The sequence below is a fragment of the Hypomesus nipponensis genome, chromosome 10, assembly GCF_054491055.1.
Source record: "Hypomesus nipponensis isolate SF chromosome 10, ASM5449105v1, whole genome shotgun sequence".
Lineage (NCBI taxonomy): Eukaryota > Metazoa > Chordata > Actinopteri > Osmeriformes > Osmeridae > Hypomesus > Hypomesus nipponensis.
This window is the reverse complement of record NC_140370.1, coordinates 16,387,501-16,410,930: the sequence shown is the minus strand read 5'-3', so window position 1 is coordinate 16,410,930 and position 23,430 is coordinate 16,387,501. Positions and strand designations below refer to the sequence as shown.

Here is a 23,430-nt window from a genome sequence, read left to right as displayed (position 1 = left end):
CTGCTTTGTGATTTTTTGGGTTAATCGGAATCCGAATTAGAATCCGATGAAAGGTGTGAGGTTGTAAATTAGATCAATGACCCTAATTAGGTCGGGGCTGTAATTAGATGGTTGGATGGGATTAATCGGAGCTGCAAGCATCTGTGACACCATGAACCCAGTAAAAGTATGAGTCTTTAGTTTGCAAAAAAGTCACGTCCACCCCTCCCTCTTCTCTCCTCTCCCCCTCTCACCCGGCTCCCTCCTACACCTGATTGGTTTTCTCTAAAGATAATTGGAGGCAAAATTTGATATGCTCAATGTCATGGACAGGAATGAGGTTTCACCGGCGTCTGCTGCGACCATGAAAAAGAAGGCGGCGGGCGGCAGCGGATGTAGCTACATCAGCGCGCCCAATGCTGCCGCGTCCAACTGTACGAGGAGCAACAGCAGCAAGAATTTTGTTGACTCCGTTTCCACCGGTGCTGGCAGTCAAGCCGCTGCCGGTGTAAAGCAGCCCGGGCTGGCCAGCAACACCGTCATGGACGAGACGGAGGACGGGGAAGAGGAGTCTAAGTTTCAGCATCCACGGCTGCGCCGTGCCGGGGGGAGCGGCAGTGGTGGAGGAGGAGGAGGAGGCGGCGGCGGCAGTATCAGGATGAAAAACTTTACGCCAGAAGGGGGAGCCGCGTCCGCATCTACGGCGACTAAGAGGAGGTCCAACAGCTGCCTTGTACAAGCAGATAACGCTCGTGCCGTCTCCGAACCCATTGTAGCCTCCAGAGCGACCGAGAACAACCTGACAACCTGCCCGGGAGATGCTGTCGGGCGCGGCGAGACCATCAGAGCGACAGGGGCGGAGGTGTCTGGAGCAGCGGTCGCGGTTGAGGTTTTAAACGCGACAGCAGGTGATGGTTGCAACAGCGTCGCTCCCATTTCCAGCATGAAATGCAACAAAAACGGAGAATGCAGGCGGGACTCGGGTACCGGGAGCCTGCGCTCGATCATCTCCAAGCAGGAGAAGCAGACGGGCGGTCCGGGGAGGGCCGAGGACGGGGGGAAGCGGGGAGCGTGTAACTCGACCACGGCCAGCATGGACGGCTCAATCACGCCGGGCGGGTCCCTGACCCAGGGCCAGGGCGGAGACCACCCCGGCGTCACCCCGGGCTCGTCAGCTTTCCCCGAGAAAAAGGACTCCCGAGTGTCCTTCTCCAACGCTCCGAGTCGGAAAGCCTCTTCCTCGATCCTGGGCCAGACCCAGACCCAGACAGGGCAACCCAGGAACTCTGTCACCTTCCAGAAGCCCGAGGATGGACCCCAGATTGTGGCCGACGATTCGGAGCCGCAAGGCAGCCAAGCCAGCTTCATGCAGCGCCAGTTTAGCAACATGCTACAACCTGGAGTTAACAAATTCTCCTTACGCATGTATGGCAGTCAAAAGGCGGTTGAGAGGGAGCAGGAAAGGGTTAAATCCGCTGGAAACTGGATTATCCATCCCTACAGTGATTTCAGGTAAGATATTGGTTGCCATAGGTGTGCATGTTGAGTCACACAGAGCCGGTCTGGGCCCTCACGACCATCAACAAGTTGTGATTGAAGGCGCTTATAGTGTCTCCACCGTCTTTTAAAAACAAGGGCTCTAGGCTATGTTTAGGTTTACTACGATGCTACAAATCTTTTAGAAATGTAAAACAAGAAATGACCCATGTCTACGTGATCTGAAAAATAGAATAATGTTTATTTCTAACAATGATTTCGCCTTATGTCAATGAAATATTGACGGAATGATGTCGTGTGTTTGTGTTTAATTAAATGGGTTGACCCTATGGGCTACAACCTTGGACATCCTCCAGAGATCTAGACTAGGTCTGTGTCCTCTCAAGGTTGTAAACAAAGACGAGCCGTAGCCTCAGCCCGCCTGCAGCTCGTCTAGGACCCCTGGCTCGATCCTCGCGCTCACACTGTCACATGGCTTTCGTTAACCGGAATCGAACGATCAGTGGGCACACAATTATACAGCCGCACCACAATAATTTATTTACAAGGTGGCTGCTTTAACGGGTTTGATCGAGCTGAGGGTGACTGTAGAGTAGTGGGCTACGCGCCAGCCCCGGGATGACGGAACGTGTGCGCGTGTGTGATGCACTCAGTAATGGAATGTCACCTTGAGCCAAGTGTGCAAAAAGCTCAAGCATAATCACTCGAGACGTATCCGCCGCCTCGACTCCAGGATCATGCATTTTAATGACGGGGTGGGCTCACATACACAGATTTCCTACACGATAAGGACAATCTGATTCCTCAAGAATATTTGACACACATTTAGGCGTCCTCGTCCATTTCTAGGCCCCTGTGACGGTTGTGCTCAAATTAAAATGTTGTGTGTCTGTGCAGAAATAGTTTACCAAATTCCCGCTGGACATGTCACACAACACGTAGCCGGTCAATCTGTTTTCAGCATCACGGACAGCAATCTGCTCCCGCCGTTTTCATAGTACAGACGCACGCGCCCACAGTCGATTAAGCTACTCACCGTGCCACACAAAGCTCGTGCCACAGAAAGCTCCTTTTTATCTACTTGTATCGAATTACGTTGACTCTGTCTGGAAGGTTTCATGCGACACCAAATCAATAGTGGTGCGTAATTGGACCACACATTAGGAGAATTCAAGCTTATGTTTGGCCTATCATGCGAGCTTCCTCGCGGTGAGCTCAACCTACAGCATAGGTCACGACTCTCCTTAACGCCTCGAGCAGACCACGTGTGGCTCAGTCGTGGCTTCGTCTCAACAGAGGTGGTTGTTTTTGTTGTAGCAGGCCCGTGGCGGAGTTCTGAGCTTGTTGCGTCAGTCGCAGTGTAATGACTCAGCGCTGCACCTGCATCAGCCGCTCTCTGACTGCGCGCGGCCTTGGAACACTCAACCCTCTCCCCCCCACCACCACCTCCACCTCTCCCTTCTCTTCCTCTCCACCCTCTCTCTTTCCCTTTAACTACACACAGCCCTCTGTATTGCTACCCACCCACCAATCTCTTTGTCCCCCGTCCTTTTTACCCCTCTCTATCAGTTCCACTCTCTCTCTCTCTCTCTCTCTCTCTCTCTCTCTCTCTCTCTCTCTCTCTCTCTCTCCTTTAATCTGTTGTCTTCTATCTCTCTCTGCCTCTACTTTATCCCCCCGCCTCACGCCTCTCATTAAAACCACTTAGTTTCCAACCTGCTCTGCTAACTGCCACGACATCACTTACCTGATGTGTTTTAATGGACCAAACATTCATCCAGCCTTTGTTGAGTCCCCCCCCCACACCAGTTTGACAAAATAGAGTTCCAGCAATCCCCTCCCCCCCACAGCTCCCCCCCCCCCCCCCCCCAACGGCCTCTCTGTAAGCGCCTGATAGTGAGACGAGGCACATCGAGAAATGGCAGAGGGTCGACACCCTCCTCGCAGCCTCTCGAGCAAACTTCAACCCGGTTAGGATGTGTCTTTGACTTGGGCTGAACTGCTCTCCTTCCGCATCAGTGCAGAGAGCCTCCCTCAGTCTGCCTCCTCACTGTGTGAGGTGTTTGCATCCTCACGGGCCTCTGAGAGGAAGCCTCTAGTGTCTCTGTGTTTTCTGTGTGGAAGCTTCTCTCACTTCTCTCACTCTATTCCTGTCCTCCTTTCTCCCCTGTTCACACAAACAATTACTCACACACACACACACACACAAACATGTACGTCCACACACACGCTAAAATCCACATACATAAACACACACCCATCTACACATACACACGTATTTACATACATGCACAAAATCACACTAACATGCAACCTTTCCAACACACACACACACACAACCTCTCTGACACACTAACACACACACACACCCAACCACACACACACACACACACACACACTCAACCACACACACACACACACACTCAACCACAGGTTCTACTGGGACTTCACCATGCTGATGTTCATGGTGGGGAACCTGATCATCATCCCCGTGGGCATCACCTTCTTCAAGGATGAGACCACCACGCCCTGGATCATCTTCAACGTGGTCTCCGACACCTTCTTCCTCATGGACCTGGTCCTCAACTTCCGCACCGGCATCATCATAGAGGACAACTCCAACATCATCCTTGACCCCAAGACCATCAAGAAGAAGTACCTGAAGACCTGGTTCATCGTGGACTTTGTGTCATCCATCCCTGTGGATTACATCTTCCTCATCGTGGAGAAGGGGATCGACTCGGAGGTGTACAAGACGGCCCGGGCGTTGAGGATCGTCCGCTTCACCAAGATCCTCAGCCTGCTGCGCCTGCTGCGTCTCTCCAGGCTCATACGCTACATCCACCAGTGGGAGGAGGTGAGGGTTGCTTGTGCCGCACTCACATCTGGGGGACGAGGATAGGTGTTTGATTGAGTCTGTCTGAAGTCCCAGGGTTTAGATAAACCCCATCTGGGTCTGAAAGACTGGGTCTGAAGTCCCTCTGGTTACTGAGAAAAGGTGTTCGATTGAGTCTGCCTGGAATCCCAGGGTTAAAAGTGTTCCAAAACTGTCACCAAAAAACTGATCCGAAATCCCACTGGTTACTGAGATAGGTGTTTGATTGAGTCTGCCTGAAATCCCAGGGTTTAAAGTGTTCCAAACCTGTCACCAAAATACCGATCTGAAATCCCTCTGGTTATTAAAACAGGTGTTTGATTGAATCGCCGTATGTCTTTCTGTATAAAAGAGAATGAAATGAGTACATTGTGTCTGATTAGAGTCCCGGGTGGATGAGGTTGGCAGAACATAGGTGTCGTTGTGCCAGATGAGGCTAATCTAGCACAGATAAGTCACTGAAATGATTCCAAATGGTAGGTTGTCTAACAGCCCACTGCTATGTAAGCCTTGATTCTTGTCCCTACCGACCTGGAAAACCCCTTACAGGGCCCAATAAACGCTGCCAGCTGGCCCCTGCATTGTTATTAATGATTAAAGAAAGGTTAATATTGTTATTATAAACTGCTATCTCACCGACAGAAACACATCATTTAATAGAATCTTACTCCAGGACTCTAGAATGCTAGAAGGAACCATGACATTCTGGAATAAACCGTCAAGATTAGAACGTGGGAAAACTTCGCCAAAGACTCTTACTGTTATCCGCTGCCTCTGTGAGTTCACATACAAGGGCCTGTTCGATACACAGATTCAATTTCTGTGCTGTGTACTCCCACTCCTGCTGAGCTGTCTGCCTCTGACTTGATCATTAGATGGATTTCCAAGAACGCCCTGGAATTAATTGTGTTTCGAGGTCAAAGGGTTCCTTCCGGAATGTTTGTTTGTTTTGTCTCTTGGCCCGTGCCCAGGCAGGCCGGCAGCCCGCTCCTCAGCTCTTCCCCTGAGCCATGAGCGTCTGTGTTCCTGTTTGTTGAGTGTGACGCCGGGAGGCTAGACCTAGCTGTTCTCACCTGTCTCCTGATGAAATATGTGTAATGTTGTTGGCAGAACGTTTTGAGTGTGCCACTCTATCCATACTAATCAGAGACAGCATAGTTCCTCCCCTCTGTCTCCCATCACTCCCCCCGCCCCCCCCCCCCCGCCGATATGTCCCCCCCCCCTTCCCCCCCCCCCTTCCCCCCGCTCACCCACAGGCAGTGTCTGTCTCTCTGATAAGCAGCCTATTACAGCAGCCAACACACTTAATCAATTAAGACTCCAGAGGAGGAGCAGGTGGGGTGAGGGTGGAGGATGCTGGGAGAGGGGGAGGGGGGAAGAGAGGGGAGGAAGAGGAGGGGGGGGGAGATGGGGGAGTTAGTGATGATATGAACCACCAGGGGGGAAGCTCTCCATGATTACATTTCTGTCTAATTGTGCTGCTGTGAGGCAATAAAACAATTACGCAAGGCTAGGCTAGGACAGGCTAGGGCAGGCGAAGCTACGACACGCTAGGCTAGGCTATGACATGCTAGGCTGGGAAAGGCTAGGTCAGGCTAGGCAAGGTCAGACTAGGCTAGGATTAGAATAGAATATAGAATGTGTTTTACTTAGCATTTGGAGAGTTCCTCAAGGATTAGGGTGAAGCTTCTCTCTGTATAACTTAAGTTCTTCTGTGTGGAATGTGCTCTGGCAGGTCTCTGGTTCAATCTATTCTCTCTCTCTCTCTCTCTCTCTCTCTCTCTCTCTCTCTCTCTCTCTCTCCCTTCTCCTCTCTGTCTTTCTCACACACACTTTTTTTCTTCATCTTCCATCCCCCTCCATCTTGCGATCTTTCTCTAAGGCTGTTTATCAATCCACGTTTTTCTCCGTTCCTGTGCTCTTGCAAACTCGGTTTCAATCCAAAGAACACAAGTCACCAAGAACTCCAAAAATACCTTGAAGCGTTCTTGATCCCCCTTTTATATCAAGGATGTATCAGTTGGTGACTTGGCCAGCGAGAACGCATCTGATTTCCCAGAAGTCATTGCAAGAACACTTGCAAGACCGTTCTCGCAAGTACGCTTGGCAAGAATGTTCTTCTCAAGAACACAAGTACGTTCTTAGCGTTCTTCGGATTGATACAGCCAATCTATCTCTCCTCTCTCTCCTTGTCCCTCCCTCCCTCCCCCTCTCTGTCATCCAAATCACATCAGCGAGAGGAGCTGCCAGGGAGACAGAGGGTCCTCAGGTACGATGAGATCGGTCTGTGTTGCTCTCTGCTGCTCGTGCTGGCAGGCCGGCCTTGGCATTTTGCAGTGGTGCGCTCCCTGTTCACTGGGCCCTGGCTGCTCACTTGACCTTTGGATAATTGGATTTCTGGAGACATGATGCGACAAACACACAGAGTGGTGCATGATGGGAAAGGATACTTGGCATGCAGGGAAGATGAGTGGCGCCGAGATCTGGTGCTGAGTTAAAGAGAGGAGCTGACAGATGGGACGGGCAGGCGGCTGATCCAAGGGCCCCCGTTAAAATGCACAAGGAATTACTGCTCTGATGAGACTGATCAGGGAAGGAGGCAGGGAGGGAGGGAGGGAGGGAGGGAGGGAGGGAGGGAGGGAGGGGAGGGAGGGAGGGAGGCAGGGAGGGAGGGAAGGAAGGAGGGATGAGGGAGGGAAGGAGGTAGGGAGGGAGAGAGAGAGAGAGAGAGAGAGAGAGAGAGAGAGAGAGGGAGGGAGGGAGGGAGGGAGGGAGGGAGGGAGGGAGGGAGGGAGGGAGGGAGGAGGGGGCAGGCTAGGAAGGAAGGCAAAAGATGGATGGATCTGCCAGGAAGAAAGGCTGGGAGGAAGATAAAAGAAGGAATACAGCTTTTCTATGCTAAGTGGCAGAGTGTCTCATTAAGATCAGCTGTGGTATTCTGCTGCTGGTCCTGCTCCAGTGTCACACATGACAGAAACTCTTAAAAGGTTAAAGCCGACAAAATAGCGTTTAGAAAGATCAGCTGATGTGATTCATGTGCCGTCACATCCCTTGTAGAGATAGGCTACCGCGGACTGTCTCATCGCTCTGCTCGTCTGAGTGACTGAATTAGCCCTAGTCAAACCTCACATGAGTTAGCATTCTGTGTTGGTCAGACGTAGTTGTAAAGGTCTGAGTTAACGCTCTGCGCTGGTAAAACCTAATATCTGTGTTTGCATTCTGCGCTAGTAAAATCTAATTTCTGAGTTAGCATTCTGCGCTGGTAAATCCTAATTTCTGAGTTAGCATTCTGCGCTGGTAAAACCTAATTTCTGTGTTAGCATTTTGCGCTGCTAAAACATCACTCCACAGTTAACATTCTGTCCGAACAGAAGCTCACTTCTTACTGTAATGTGCATTCTGTCCAGATCCAACCTTGTTATAAACTTTACAGTGACTATTCTGTCCTGGTCAAACCTCAGGTCTTGATCGCTTTCGGCGTGGTCGTTTCAATCATGTGCTTATTTCAGGTTCAGTCAAGGCCGGTATGAATATTTTGTAGAAAATGTGTCATACGTTTTGATAGATTTGGATATATTTTTTTGACCAGTGATGCGAACCTGTAACCCTGGTGACGGATGGCTGTCTGTGACGACCCTGAAACTGACGATGACTGATGTGTGAGAGGTTACCTGTCCATCACTGTGTGTGTGTGTGTTATGATCTGTATTTCCGCCTATGTTTGAGAGACTTTACTTTTATTATCTGTATGTGTGTGTGTGTGTGTGTGTGTGAGAGAGAGAGAGAGACTCCCAGGGTGTCTCCTACAGGACTGATTGATGTGCGCTATCTCTGTGTAACAAATATCTAGTCTGTTCCTGTTGTGTCTGATGGCTGACTGATGCGAAGCTGTCTCCCCTCCTCATTAATCAAGATTGGTACGCCCCAAGAGTGATTGGTACAGCCCAACAGCCATTTAAAGACTGTATTGAAAACCTAATTCACCATTGATGGTGTATTCTGTTCTGGACTCTATATTGTTTATGAATATAATTGTTTATTTCTCTCTCTCTCTCTCTCTCTCTCTCTCTCTCTCTCTCTCTCTCTCTCTCTCTCTCTCTCCCGTCCTTTCTGTAACCCCCCCTCTATTTTCATCTGGTTGCAGATCTTCCACATGACCTATGACCTTGCCAGTGCGGTGATGCGTATCATCAACCTGATTGGTATGATGCTGCTGCTGTGTCACTGGGATGGGTGTCTCCAGTTCCTGGTTCCCATGCTGCAGGACTTCCCCGCCGACTGCTGGGTGTCCCTCAACAAGATGGTGGTACGTACCTGACCTCAACCACAACATCAGCGTTAGTACCCTAACCTCAACCCCTAGCCTTCACACTAACCCTAGCCCCCATCACTAGCTCTCACTTCAGTGGCCTCCTTAAGACAGCTGACCTGAAACTTCGTGGGAGCCGGTATCACAAGATGTGCGTCTCTCTCGTCAATGAATTCAATTGGATTTCTGTTTGTCTAGTTGCGTTATTTGGGAATTTTGGTCGGCGAACGCATCACATTTATTTTCATTTCGTCATCTGTGAAAGTGGGTGCCAGTAGGGCCAACCTGGCTGGTCCTTTGATTGGCTGTGTTAGGGCTGGTCCTGTGATTGGCTGTGTTAGGGCTGGTCCTGTGATTGGCTGTGTTAGGGCTGGTCCTTTGATTGGCTGTGTTAGGGTTGGTCCTGTGATTAGCTGTGTTAGGGCTGGTCCTGTGATTGGCTGTGTTAGGGTTGGTCCTGTGATTAGCTGTGTTAGGGCTGGTCCTGTGATTGGCTGTCTTGGGCTGGTCCTGTGATTGGCTGTGTTAGGGCTGGTCCTGTGATTGGCTGTGTTAGGGCTGGTCCTGTGATTGGCTGTGTTAGGGCTGGTCCTTTGATTGGCTGTGTTAGGGTTGGTCCTGTGATTAGCTGTGTTAGGGCTGGTCCTGTGATTGGCTGTGTTAGGGTTGGTCCTGTGATTAGCTGTGTTAGGGCTGGTCCTGTGATTGGCTGTCTTGGGCTGGTCCTGTGATTGGCTGTGTTGGGCTGGTCCTGTGATTGGCTGTGTTGGGCGGTGAGTCGATGTTTCAGAGTGATAAATCACCAAGGTGACCAGGAAGAAGCGACTGCTGTATCCCCTGATCCAACCAGACGCACACAAAGCCATCTGTGGAGGAGAGGGAGAGAGAGAGAGAGAGAGAGGGAGGGAGAGAGGGAGAGAGGGAGAGAGGGAGGGAGAGAGAGGAGGGAGAGAGGGAGAGAAGAGGGAGAGAGGGAGGGAGAGAGGGAGGGAGAGAGAGGAGGGAGAGAGAGGAGGGAGAGAGAGAGAGAGAGAGAGAAAGAGAAAGAGAGAGAGGAGGAAGAGAGAGAGGGAAAGAAAAAGGGGAGTCTGGGTGTGAGAGAGGGAGAGAGGCGGAGAGGGTGAGAAATGTATGCACACCTCTGTATCCCCTCCCTTGCTTTCAGTCTGTGGAACGGGGGGGGGGGTGAGGGGGGGGGGTGAGGGGGGGGGGGGTGATAGAGGGTGACTGGAGAGATAAGAGCTGAAAACGTAGGAATGGGAATGTGACAGGACAGCTGGGTTCTTTGTTCTTGTCACTCTCTTTGGTTCTCTCTCTCTCTCTCTCTCTCTCTCTCCCTCCCTCCTCTCTCTCCTCCCTCTCTCTCTCTCTCTCTGTCTCTCTCTCTCTCTCTCTCTCTCTCTCTCTCTCTCTCTCTCTCTCTCTCTCTCTTCTCTGTCTCTCTCTGTCTCTGTCTCTCTGTCTCTCTCTCTCTCTCTCTCTCTCTCTCTCTCTCTCTCTCTCCTCTCTCTCTTCCACTCTCTCTTTCTTCCTCTCTTCCTCTCCCTCTCTCTTTCTGTCCAGGTCCAGCTCTTTTATTCCATGCATCTACCTCTCTCTGTTTCTCCCCCCTTCTTTCAGTTTTCAAATCAACACCCTCCATTCCTTCTCTCTGTACCGTGAGATAAAAGCAGTGTGTTTTTGAACCCCTCCATCGGGCGTTTCTTCTCCCGGACCAGAGGAAAGCAGGCTCCAGGCTGCGCTCCAAATGGTTCTTTAAACGGGTTCTGCTCCACGCCACCGCTGCCAACCACCTCGTCTCGTAAATTATCCGTCCTTTTGAACGCCTTCCCAGAGGGCAGATGTTGACGATTGTTTTTCCTTCTTGTTTTTATTTTTTATTATCGACAAACAGAAATAACCCTCATCACAGAGCCCCCCCGTGTGGCTTAGAGAATGATTGGAATCAAAACGCATCGTCTTTATTTCCCCGTGCTCCTTTATGCAGCGGTAAGCCAGTGTGGAAGTGTGTATTATGGAATGGTTTGGTTCAGTGCGTTTGCAGCAAATGACCCTTCAGTACAGCCAATCACCACATGGGGCTATCGATGTATGGATCGAGGAGGAGACATCTGGGGGGGGGGGGGGGGGGGGCAGGTGCTCATGTGATCAGGGGGTGGTGAGCTTCTTAATTGAGCATGTGAACAGCCAAACTCCACACACACACACACTCATGCAAGTGTACAGACAGGCTTTATGGGACATGATAGAAAAAGTTGTCTGCTCACACATGCGAGCACGCGCACACTCATACACGCACACATAGTCGCGTTCTGTCAGGTCCTATATAACTCCTGTAAATATACAGCCATGCTAGACATACATTTGATGTAATCTATCACTCCCTGTAACACCCCCCTAACCCACCCCCTTCGTATCGTGTCAAGCCAATCTCTGTATTGAAGACGGGGTCAGGGTTGACAGGCCAGGTCTTTAGACATCGTTTCCCACAGGACAGACAGAGGGAAAGGATTTTACGGAAGTATATTATGTACTATTGATGTACAGCCTAGGACCCCTGCCCCCCTCCCCTCCCCTCCCCTCCCCTCCCCTCCCCTCCCCTCCCCTCCCCTCCCCTCCCCTCCCCTCCCCTCCCCTCCCCTCCCCTCCCCTCCCCTCCCCTCCCCTCCCCTCCCCTCCCCTCCCTCCCTCCCTCCCTCCCTCCCTCCCTCCCTGCCAGTCTGTTGCCACCTGGGACCTCCCCCCTGTAGAGTGGCTGACAGGTGGTAACATTAGCCAGTGTGCAGCAGCCAGGCCATCCATCACGGCAGGGGCCTGGGGGAACAGCAGGGTAAGGCAGGCGGGGAGAACACTGGAGAACCCAGGCTCCCGGAGAACCGGCAAGGCTGTGTGACTAGAACCGGACTGTGCGAGGTAGAAAAGCGCTAATGGAGATAAATGAAAGGCACTTATGTGCTGGACTTCCCTGCTGACTGTAGATCTGATATCGGGAGCCCCTTCTGTAGCACATTGCGCTTGTTTAGTGTTTGGATATGAGACAGAGAGGAAGGTTGCAACGTGTGTTTGTCTGTGTAAGTGTGTATGTGTGTGGTTGAATCTGTGATGCTGTAGATGAACAAATGCAAGGCAGGCAGGCAAGCCTGTAGACAGGCAGGCAGAGGTGTAGGGTCTGTAATTACACGACTGTTTACCTGTTTACTCAGCCTTGTTTAGGACCGCATGCACTCACATCAAGAGATGTCTCTCTCACTCTCCTGGCTTGTAATTAGCTTGCTAATTACTGTGTCACTTCCTGTATTTACATCGATACCTGCTATAATTACATGGTGTTCATCTCCTGGTGTAGTATTATGTGAAACAGAGCCTTTCTCTGGAATTGGAATTGGAGTTTGGAATGCGTAACTCACTTGGAATTGGAGTGTTTGGATCGCTGCTGATCGTGAGGCTGGACCTCGACAGGAAGTGAGACGCAGCTATCTATCATCTGGGATCCTTAACTGGATCACGCATCCTAATACGTTTGTGTTCACGGCCCCACAGAGGAGGGACAAAGCAAAGGATGATCTCATTCCTGTTTAGCAGAATTCGGGCTCTGTTCTTTTTGTTGAACGATCCTTTTCCAAATTCAATTGGACTGGATGCGTGTGCCTGGAACTACAAACAGTCCCTCCCTCCCCCATCCCCCCCACGCCCCCTGTACCCCCTCCCCTTCCCCCTCCCCCCCACGCCCCCTGTACCCCCTCCCCTTCCCCCTCCCCCCTTCCCTCCCTCCCTGACCTGGAACCCTTCCAGACGGTCAGAGCCAGATAGCGGTGGGAAGCTGATGTCCAGCATGTTGTTGGATCTCAGGATGTCTGGCCTTCTGCTCTCTGATTAAACACATCTATTACAACCCTGCCCAGCCCCCTTCTCCCCTCCTCCTATCCCATTCCTCCCCTCCTCCTACCCCCTTCTCCCCTCCTCCTACCCCATTCCTCCCCTCCTCCTACCCCCTTCTCCCCTCCTCCTACCCCCTTCTCCCCTCCTCCTACCCCCTTCTCCCCTCCTCCTACCCCATTCCTCCCCTCCTCCTACCCCCTTCTCCCCTCCTCCTACCCCATTCCTCCCCTCCTCCTACCCCCTTCTCCCCTCCTCCTACCCCATTCCTCCCCTCCGCCCCTCTTGGTCTATTCCTCCCCTCATCTTCCCCTCATCCTCCCCTCATCCTCTCCTCCTTATCTCTTCCTTCTCTCCTCCTCCTCTCCTACTCTAACTGGAGACTGGGGTCACTGAAGCATGGAGAGAGAAATTCAAGGAGCGAGAGAAGGAAGGAAATAAGATTGTGAGAAAGAGATGGAAAAAGAATCTGACTGAATAAAAAAAACTGAGGATCTTCACATCTGGGTTAGAGAAGCGCAGAGAGAGGAGGGGGAGAGAGAAGGAGAAAGGGAGAAGAATACAGAGAGATGTGACAAAAGGAGGGAAATACATCTAGAGAGGAAGAGAGAGAAATTGAGAGAGGGAGAAGGACATAGAGATAGAGAAGAAGAGAGGGATATCAAGCGAGAGATAGAGAAAGAGAGATAGAGAGAGAGAGAGATAGAGAGAGAGACACAAAGAGAGAGAGGTGGTAGTGTGTGACTGGTCACTGTGAATTTAGATAAGCTATTGTAGACAGAAGGCGGGGTGGTGTGACGAGGCTAGGAGCCATCTGGCTTTATGACATGAGAGACTTCCACTCTGTCATGTTTACTCTGCTTATCAGCCCTCCACCACCCTCCAGCAGACACCACAAGGGCCTCACATGGGTCATCACTTCAGCCCGCATGTCGTTTATTCATCCCTCTCGCTCTTCTCTTTCTCGATCTCTCTTTCTCGATCTCCCTTTCTCTCTTTGTCTCTGTCTCTCTTAGTTCTCCTTAGCTCCTTTCTCTCCTTTTGCCCCTCTCTTTTTCTCTCTGTATTTTTGTTTCTCTCTCCCTTTGTCTTTCTCTCTCCCTCTCCCTCGTTCTCCTTTTCAATTTCTGTATTTGTCTCTCTTTGTTGTTCTCTCTCTCCCTCTCTCTTTCACAATCTTTGTCTCTCCCCATGTGAGAAAAGACAATCATGATTACAATACAGTGTACAATATTTGATAGTGTATTGTCTCACATTTCTAAAGATGATAAAACAACATGAGAGATACAAGATTTCAGGATAAGAAGGTGTGGAACTTGTTGATTTATGATCCAATGGCAGTTCTGTATCTTGGAACATATTTCACCTCCCACTCCCCCATCCTTCAGTCAATCTCTCTATCCGCCCCTCTCTTCGTCTTTCATATCTCCCTCCCTCTCTCCCTCCCTCCCTCTCTCTCTCTCTCTCTCTCTCTCTCTCTCTCTCTCTCTCTCTCTCTCTCTCTCTCTCTTCTCTCTCTCCATCTCCTCCCTCATCTCACTGATCCTCCTGGCTATCATTCCCCTCCATATTCAAGCTTCTGACTGTCAGTGTCTCATCCTCTCAGTCCTGGTCCTTGACCCCCTGAGGTGATTAGAGGGGCAGGGGGGCAGGGGGGCAGGGGGGCAGGGGGTGGGGGCCGAGGGGGGGTGGGGATGGGGGGAGCGTTGATGAGGATGAGTCAGACAAACATACATCTCCTGATCTGGGCTCCCTTTCTGTCTTTTGGCCTTGCCTGTCTTTGCTTTGGCATGCCTGTTTGCCAGCCTGTTTGTCTTCCTGCCAGCCTGTCTGTCTGTTTGTTTGCCTATCTGCCTGTCTGTCTTCCTGTCAGCCTGTCTGTCTCATTGTTTGCCTGGATGTCACTGCTGACCCATTTCTGTGTAATAATGAGGATCGCAGCTCAGGTAGACTGGCTGAAGAGAAGGAGAGAGATATTGTGTGTTTTCAGATCAGGCTGTAGCGTAGAAGGGAGTCAAGGGAAGGATGCAAGGAGAGGAAGCAAGAGGAGTAGTAGTATACTACTGTAGTACCAGTTAAGGGTTGGGTCGCACAGGATGTGATGTCATCAACCTTCCTGTCTCATGAGGCTCCGACCAACATGCGAAAAACGAGAGAGTTGGTATTCCTCAGTGATTAACGTGATATATTTTTCTTTTCGCTCTCTCTCTCTCTCTCTCTCTCTCTCTCTCTCTCTCTCTCTCTCTCTCTCTCTCTCTCTTCTCTCTCTCTCTCTCTCTCCCTCTCCCTCTCCCTCTCCCTCTCTCTCTCTCTCTCCCTCTCTCTCTCTCTCTCCCTCTCTCCAGTTCTATTTCAGAATCAAAGTGCACATCATTCATCTATTATTCACTCTTTCACTCTTCTGTTTCTCTCTCTGTTTTCTCATGCACTGTTTAGCCAGGACCCGCTCACTCGAGCCCTGTTTATTTTTGTCCTCCATCCCTCCATCCCTCCATCCCTCCATCCGTCCATCCATCCCTCCATCCATCCATCCATCCTTACTTCTGTCCTCATGAGGCCTCAGTTAAATCCTTCCTCTTTGCACAATAATTTCCTCCTTTCTCTTATCCTCCCCCTCCATCCTTCTCCTTCTTCCTTCCCTCCCTCCCTCCTTCCTCTCTCTATTGTTGTCTCTCTATCATTCTCTCTCCCTCCTCTCTCCATCTTGATGGGGTTAGGGAGAGAGAGGGGACAGAGAGGAGAGGGATAGAGGGAGAGAGAGAGGAGATGGATTGAGGAAGAGAGAGGGAGAGAAATTAGAGGGATAGAGGAGAGAGAGGAGAGAGAGGAGAGGAGAGGGAGGGAGGGAGGGAGGGAGGGAGGGAGGGAGGGAGGGAGGGAGGGAGGGAGGGAGGGAGAGGAGAGAGAGGAGAGGAGAGGGAGGGAGGGAGAGGAGAGGGAGAGAGAGGAGAGGGAAGTATGAGGCTGTGACACACAGATCTTCCTGCCTGTGGGATCATAGAGAAACTGTTTGTTTGTACGTCTCTCCAGAGGAACAGCATGCTGCTTGTGTTGGGTTTGCAGGTCCCTTTAGACAGGGTTCTCATCCCCGAAGATAGGATCCTTCCCTGCGTCCTTTTGTGTCTCCTTTTAGCGTTTCCTTCCTCCCTCGAGGAAAAAAACACGTTGGATTGCAGCATTGTTGAGGGCCCTTGGTGATAAGGTGCTGAGGAGGCGTGATGTGTTTTGTGAAGTACTGAGACCTGGCAGGGGTGTGGTGTGTGTGCGTGTGACAGAGATTTATATTCTGAATATTCTGACGCGCATCTGAAAGGGCATATTTAATGGCCTCTCATTAGCGTGTCTCTCAGAGGAAATCATTTCCAAAACTCCTCTACCTCCCTGATTAGGCCTCCCAGGATTCCCCCGATCCCTCTTCTTCCTCTTTCCTTTTCTCTCTCTCTTCCTTTCTCCTCTCTCTCTTTCTCCTTCTCTCACTCTAATTCTCTGTCTGTCTCATGAGTCCTCATTTCTTCAACGTCTTCCCCTAGACCCTCTGGCCTCCCTCCACCATTCCTCATTTCCCTTTTTCAGATCTCAGTTTCTTCATCATTTACTCTTTCTCTCTCTCTCTCTCTCTCTCTCTCTCTCTCTCTCTCTCTCTCTTTTCTCTTTGCACTCGGTATGTTTTAGGTTAGATTGTAAATTATGGCTACTACTCATATTTTATATTCTATTTTTTATTCCCCTTAGTATTAGCTAGACCCCCCTTAGTAACAACTAGACCCCCTTAGTATTAGCTAGACTTTGCTCCTTTTGTATAGTTAGTTCACATATTTAAGTTTCAATATTCCTATATGTTTAATGTATGCACCTCCCTGCCAAAGTAAATTCCTTGTTTGTGCAAACATTCATGGCAAATAAAATCCATTCTGATTCTGATTCCGGTCTCCTGACCTTTTCCTACCTTTCTCCCTTCCTCCCACTTTCTCTCTCCCTTTTTGAATCTTTCCTCCTTCCTGCTCTCCCTCCCTCCCCCCCTCTCTCTCCTTCATCTCTCTTCTCTCCTCCTACAGAATGATACCTGGTCAGAGCTCTACTCCTTCGCCGTGTTCAAAGCGATGAGTCACATGCTGTGTATTGGTTACGGTCGTCAGGCCCCTGAGAGCCTATCGGACATCTGGCTGACCATGCTCAGCATGATCGTGGGCGCCACCTGCTACGCCGTCTTCATTGGCCACGCCACCGCCCTCATCCAATCACTGGACTCCTCCAGGAGGCAGTACCAGGAGAAGGTAAGGAGCTATGCCTGGAGGGAACACCTTCGTATCTCTCTTCATCTCTCTTTTCATATCTCTCTTCATCTCTCTCTTCATCCCTCCCTTCATCCATCCCTTCATCTCTCACGTCGTGTCTCTCTTCATCCATCCCTTCATCTCTCACGTCGTCTCTCTCTTCATCCCTGTCTTCATCCCTCTCTCCCTCTTCATCCATCCCCCTTTTTCCATTCATCCCTCCATCCTCTCTATTCATCCATCTCTCTATCCCTCTCTCCATTCCTCTGTTTATCCTTCCGTCCATCCATCTCTATCCCTCTCTCTATCCTTCTCTCAGTCTCCCTCTCCATCTCTTTACCTATCCCTCTCCTCTTTCATCTCCTCTCTCTCAATCACTCATCCATTCTGGTTATCCTCCATTATCTTATTAACAACAAACAACCACACAGCCCACAACATGGCTCCTAATGTGTTCAAAACCACCCTGCTAAGCTGACTGCGGTGATGGTGTGTCTGTAGCTGTTGTGTGCTTAGACGCAGGTGTTAAATTAGCACATTGTGTATGTGTGTGAGTGTGTGAGGGAGTGTGTGTGTGAGAGAGTGGTGGGGGGAACAAAAGCAGGAGTGTATTACCTGAGAGAATGGGTTCATTTCTGTACGAGGTTGCAACCGTGTTAAGGTCATATCCTCTCAGTCAGATACACCGCAAACACACACAAAACACACACTCTCACACACAAACACACACCACACACCCACACACAAACACACACCACACACTCACACACAAGCACATACCACACACCCACACACAAACACACACCGCACACACCACACCCACACCCCACACACACACACAAACACACACACCACACACCACACACACACACACACAAACACACACACCACACCCACACACACACACACACAAACACACACACCACACACCACACACACACACACACACACACACACACACACACCACACACAAACACACACACCACACACCACACACACACACACAAACACACACACCACACACACACACACACACACACAAACACACACACCACACACCACACACACACACACACACAAACACACACACCACACCCACACACACACACACACACACACACCACACACACACACCACACACACACACAAACACACACACCACACACACACACACACACACACAAACACACACACCACTGCAGCTCACGTTCCCTCTCACGTGTGACACATCCTCCAGGCCCTATCTCTGTTGCCGGGCAACGCTAACATGTTTACTCAGGTTGTCAGTAGAGATTCCCTGATGGTACTTTGCCTGCTGTGAACTTAGTCTCAGTCATGTGGTTCCCATGATCTGGTTTAGTACCCCTTCTCTGTAGCTGGGTCTGCTGCCAGCACTGTGTCTCAACGTTTCACTGTAAACTGACGTCTTGTTTTCGAGAGCGTATGTTGGTCTGTCAGTGTCTCAGGGAGAAATATCTGGCTTCTAGTAGCTTCTGTAGTTAGGCATGTAGCCAGTACTGTGTCTGTGACTGTCAGGCACTGTGAGGTGCCTGCCATTATCTTGTTCCTAGAGGGTCACTAGTTAGGTATGGACAAGCCAGGACAAGCTCTAGGTGAGGTGTCTGTCGTTATGTTGTTCCTTGAGGAACAGCCGTAGGTCTGTGTGGTGGCCCGTGTCTGCAGCACTGCAGTGTGTGCTGCAGCGCTGCAGAGGCCCTCTCCACATTAGCAGTCCCCCTGTCGTCAGAAGTGGCTCTGTGTAACAGGTTGGTGAAGAACAAAAGCCTGACTGTTCTGCTGTGGCGATGCAGCTAGCTCCCCCTGCTCCAGCAGCCGGCTAGCCTCCCCCTGTCTCCAAGCAGAGTGGGCACAGCTCAGGAAATGTGGGAGGAGCCGGGGACGCCGGCAGCCAATCGGAAGGCGAGGGTGTGTTCGGCCAGGTAGAGTGGAGGAGAGTCGCTGCTGGCTGGCTGGGTGAGGGTGGGTGAGGGTGGGTGAGGGTGGGTGAGGGTGGTGAGGGTGGGGGCAGATGTGTGTGTGTGTGTGTTATGATGTCCCTCTGGGCAGTAGGAAAATTGATGAGGCAGCAGACCTGTGTGTCCTGCTGCCAATGTCGTCCTGAAGGTGACGTACGAACGCAACCATGGCTCTCTCTCTCTCTCTCTCTCTCTCTCTCTCTCTCTCTGTCTCTCTCTCTGTCTCTCTCTCTCTCTCTGTTTCTCTTTCTCTCTCTCTCTGTTTCTCTTTCTCTCTCTCTCTCTCTGTCTCTCTCTCTCTCCCTCTCTGTCTCTCTCCCTCGCTCTCTCTTTCTACTCTCTCAGTCAATTGCTTTCACCCCCTCCCACTCTCTCTCGCTCTATTCTTTCTGTCTATGTACCCTTCCTACACCTCCCTCCCTCTGGACCTGTCCCTCCTAATATCCCTCTCTTCATAACATCTCTGTCTTCCGTCTCCCCCTCTCCCACCCCCTCACTGCTGTTACCACCCTGCCTTTCCCTCCCTCCCTCCCTCCCTCCCTCCCTCCCTCCCTCCCTCCCTCCTCCCTCCCTCCCTCCCTCCCTCCCTCCCTCCCTCCCTCCCTCCCTCCTCCCTCCCTCCCTCCCTCCCTCCCTCCCTCCCTCCCCTCCCTCCCTCCCTCCCTCCCTCCCTCCCTCCCCTCCCTCCCTCCCTCCCTCCCACCTTCTCTCTCCCCCTCTCCGTCCCTCCTTCTCTCTCTCTCTGTCATTGGTGTCCTTGAGAGGCTGGTTGAGGGAGAGGGAGGGAGGGAGGGAGGGAGGGGAAGCTGTTGTCTACAGAAGAGTCTTGCTGTCTGCTCAGGTCTGTGTGGATCTGGAGATGTGGACTCTGTTATCTGGGCCCCAGAAGACTCTCCACAGTCCTGCCTGGCCAAGGTCAGCATGGTGGCCATGTGCCTGTACTGCAACCGTTAACGACCGCACTGCAATGTCTACCTGTTAACAACGTAACCCCAGCAACCGTTGCTCTGCAGGTTGTCTCTGGGTGTGTGACCTGCTCTCCTAGGCAGCTGTGTGTAATTACCTGGTGATGAATCACAGCAGGTGAATGTTTTAAAACAAGTGTCTCACTTGCCACAGACACGAAGGTAACCCATACACCATCTCAGTGAACAGGGGGAGGAAGGAGGAGAGGAGGAGAGAGAGGAGAGAGAGGAGAGGACGGGTGGAGAGAGAGGAGAGGTGAAAAGCAGAGAGGATGGGTGGAGAGAGCAGTAGGGGAGGGCTGTAGAGAGCAGCAGAGTGGAGGAGAGGCAGATGGAATATTAACAGGGACGGATGCTATCGAGTACTGACAGGCGTTCCTGAACCACCTGTCTCTGTCAGGTTTTTCTCAGAACGCTTCCGTCAGGTGGAATTCTGCAACAGCGTTTCACTGTGTCCCTGTAGGACGTAACGTCACCCACCTCGGGGGGCAGATCTCAGCGCCTGGAACAGACAGGCAGACAGGGGTTAGCCTGCTGACAGCTGTGGACGACACAAGTCCATCAGGACATCACATCCCCTTTGTCTCTCTTAGGTCACATCCCCTTTGTCTCTCTTAGGTCACATCCCCTTTGTCTCTCTTAGGTCACATCCTGCCGAGTGACGCCCTCCTTCTCTCCCCCCCCCACCCCTCCACAGCCACCTCTCCCTCCTTCCCTCCACCACCACCATCAATCCCTTCGTACAGAGGGAGAGGGAGAGGGAGAGGGAGAGGGAGAGGGAGAGGGAGAGGGAGAGGGAGAGGGAGAGGGAGAGGGAGGGGGAGAGGGAGGGAGGGAGGGGGAGGGGGAGGGGAGGGGGAGGGGGAGGGGGAGGGGAGGGAGAGGGAGAGGGAGAGGGAGAGGGAGAGGGAGAGGGAGAGGGAGAGGGAGAGGGAGAGGGAGGGGGAGGGGGAGGGGGAGGGGGAGGGGGAGGGGGCAGAAGTGAGAGAGGCATAGGAAGGGCCCGGCTCGCCCCTGGGCTGTGAGCCTCTCTCTCTCCTGCTGATCTGCTGTCAGAGGGCTCAGGGACCGCTGGCTCCATTAAGGATTATCTCCGGCTGTTTATTAACACGCCCAGAAAAAAAAGCTGCCAACCCAGGCCACTGGAGCTGTGTGGACAAATTAGCTACGCCTCTGAGTTGAAGGGATATATGTAGTGTGTGTGTGGTTGGTTTGACAGACCGACAGTCACCCAGGCAGTCAGCAAGGCAGACAGACAGGCAGGCAGGCAGGTTAAGCATAGGAAAGGTTAGGTTCCATAAGGGGAGTATCAGGAGAGCTGTAGCCCTGTATCAGGACAGTGAAGCAGGGGAGTATCAGGAGAGCTGTAGCCCTGTATCAGGACAGTGAAGCAGGGGAGTATCAGGAGAGCTGTAGCCCTGTATCAGGACAGTGAAGCAGGGGAGTATCAGGAGAGCTGTAGCCCTGTATCAGGACAGTGAAGCAGGGGAGTATCAGGAGAGCTGTAGCCCTGTATCAGGACAGTGAAGCAGGGGAGTATCAGGAGAGCTGTAGCCCTGTATCAGGACAGTGAAGCAGGGTAGTCCTGATGCTGCAGCATGACTAGCCCTAAATTGAGCTTTGGCTGGGGCACGGCTCATTCTCACGGCGCTACTCTGCATCCTCTTCCCCTCTCTTCCTGTTTTCCTTACTCCTCCTTCCTCTGTTTCTTCTCCTCTTCCTCCTACACATCTTCCTCCTCCTCTTTCTTTTCCTCCTAGCTGCAAAACTCCCTTTTTTTTCTTCTGTCATCGGCGACAAAAGAAAAAGGGCGTTGTTTCGCCCCTCTTTTGGGATGCTTGTCACCCCCCTCTGGGCGCTCCGCTGTGACGCATCAAGAAACCCCCTTTTCCCACTTCTCAGAAACACTGGAGGGCTGTCAGGTAGTGAAAATCAATCGGCAATTACAGGAATTACAGGAAACACAGGTGCTTCAGCCAATCAGATAGACCATCTCTACCTCATTTCTGTCAACTTCTGTCAAGTGTTTAAACCTTCAGAAACCGGTTTGTTGACCTCTAACCCCCATTCCAGTCAATTGGAAGGAGTAAATATGTGTGTGTGTATGAGTGTGTACGTGTGTGTGAGTGTGTGTGTCTGGGTGGGTGTACACTTGGGCTCAGTCCCATACGCTCCTCAGGTGTCTTCTTCCTGACAGAGTGGACCAATCACAGAGGCCTGGCCCTAATCCAGATGCCAACCAGACAGAGAACAGACAGCTTCTTAAAGAGACAGCGCCCCTTTTCTCCACGGCAAGCACCCTCTCACCCTCTGCTTTCATTCAGTGAACACCAAGATGTCTTCCGTACATCCACAGCTGAATAAAAAACTGTGTGTTCTCCCACCATCCGTTTAGAAAACAGATCTGGAATCTGCCCTGTGTGTTCTCTCTGCCTAGAGTTTGAATGGGGGGGGACTGGATACAGCTGTTCTCAGATCAGCTGTTGTGATGCAGTTGTATCAAGCAGCCAGTGTACATCAACATCTCCACACAAGAACGCCTCCTTAAGTGACCTCTCTCTCTCTCCCTCTCTCCCTCTCTCCCTCTCTCCTCTCCCTCTCTATCTCTCTCCTCTCCCTCTCTCTCTCTCTCTCTCTCTCTCTCTCTCTCTCTCTCTCTTTCTCTCTCTCTCTCTTCAGCGACTTGTGATGTGTCAATGACAAAAATCAACTGGGATACTTGGTTATGTAACACCATAAGGCAGAGGAGTGTGATATTTCTTTCTCTGTCTCTTTGTTTTTCCCTCAGCTCAGAGATGTGAAGTAAACAAGTACACTTAGTTACATTGTGTTGTGCTCAGTGAAGTGAAACAGGGTGCTGATGCTGCAGCATGACTGTCACTGAGCTGGGCTAAGCTGGTGCTCAGCTCCTTCTCCTCCTCTCCACTCTGCATCCTCTCCCCTCTCTCCCTGTTCGACCCTCTCCTCTACTCTCCTTTTATTGTCTGTGACAAAAAGTTTTGAAAGGTTGAAAAAATATTTTCGAAAACAAATCCTCTCTCTCTGTCCCTCTTCCTATCTCTCTCTCCCTCTCTCTCTCTCTCTCTCTCTCTCTCTCTCTCTCTCTCTCTCTGTCCCTCTCTCTCTGTCCCTCTCTCTCTGTCCCTCTCCCTATCTCTCTCTCTCTCTCTCCCTCTCCCTATCTCTCTCTCTGTCCCTCTCTCTCTCTGTCCCTCTCCCTATCTCTCCCTATCTCTCTCTCTCTCTCTCTGTCCCTCTCCCTATCTCTCTCTCTCTCTCTTTCACCCCTCTCTCTGTCTCCACCCTCCCCTGCTGTGAGGCTACCAGGGTCAGATGGGTTTAAACAGCAGCACCTGCTAAGATGATGTCATCCTTCACTAAGCAGAGCTCTGTTTCCTGCCTGGTTATCCACGCTGTGCAGGCCAGGGTGGCCCTAGGGTGACCCCAGGCCAGACCCTCAGCATCACAGCTACACATCTGCCTGGTGCTGTCCTGATGATGGCCTGCTGTTGACAGAGTCTCTGGTCAGATCACCTCCAGGTTGGTCTGGATCTGAGGACGGTGCTGTGATGTTATACCTCTGGTCGGCTAGTCAGCACTTAGGGGACTGGAAACTAGACAGAGAGTCAGCCAAAGGTGTGTGTGTGTGTGTTGCGGCTGTTCGCTGGTGGTGTGTGT

General features: G+C 51.5%; 1 protein-coding gene across 1 annotated transcript in view; it reads left to right on the top strand.

The window, feature by feature from the left end:
- The first annotated feature begins 304 nt into the window (after positions 1 to 304).
- The window catches only part of LOC146271996 (potassium/sodium hyperpolarization-activated cyclic nucleotide-gated channel 2), a 28,155-nt gene continuing 5,029 nt past the window's right edge, over positions 305 to 23,430 (top strand). Inside the window, exons 1-4 of the mRNA XM_084707902.1 lie at positions 305 to 1,491; positions 3,910 to 4,333; positions 8,496 to 8,657; positions 16,592 to 16,810. Coding sequence (XP_084564028.1) covers positions 305 to 1,491; positions 3,910 to 4,333; positions 8,496 to 8,657; positions 16,592 to 16,810 — 1,992 coding nt within the window. The remainder of the gene's footprint in view (positions 1,492 to 3,909; positions 4,334 to 8,495; positions 8,658 to 16,591; positions 16,811 to 23,430) is intronic.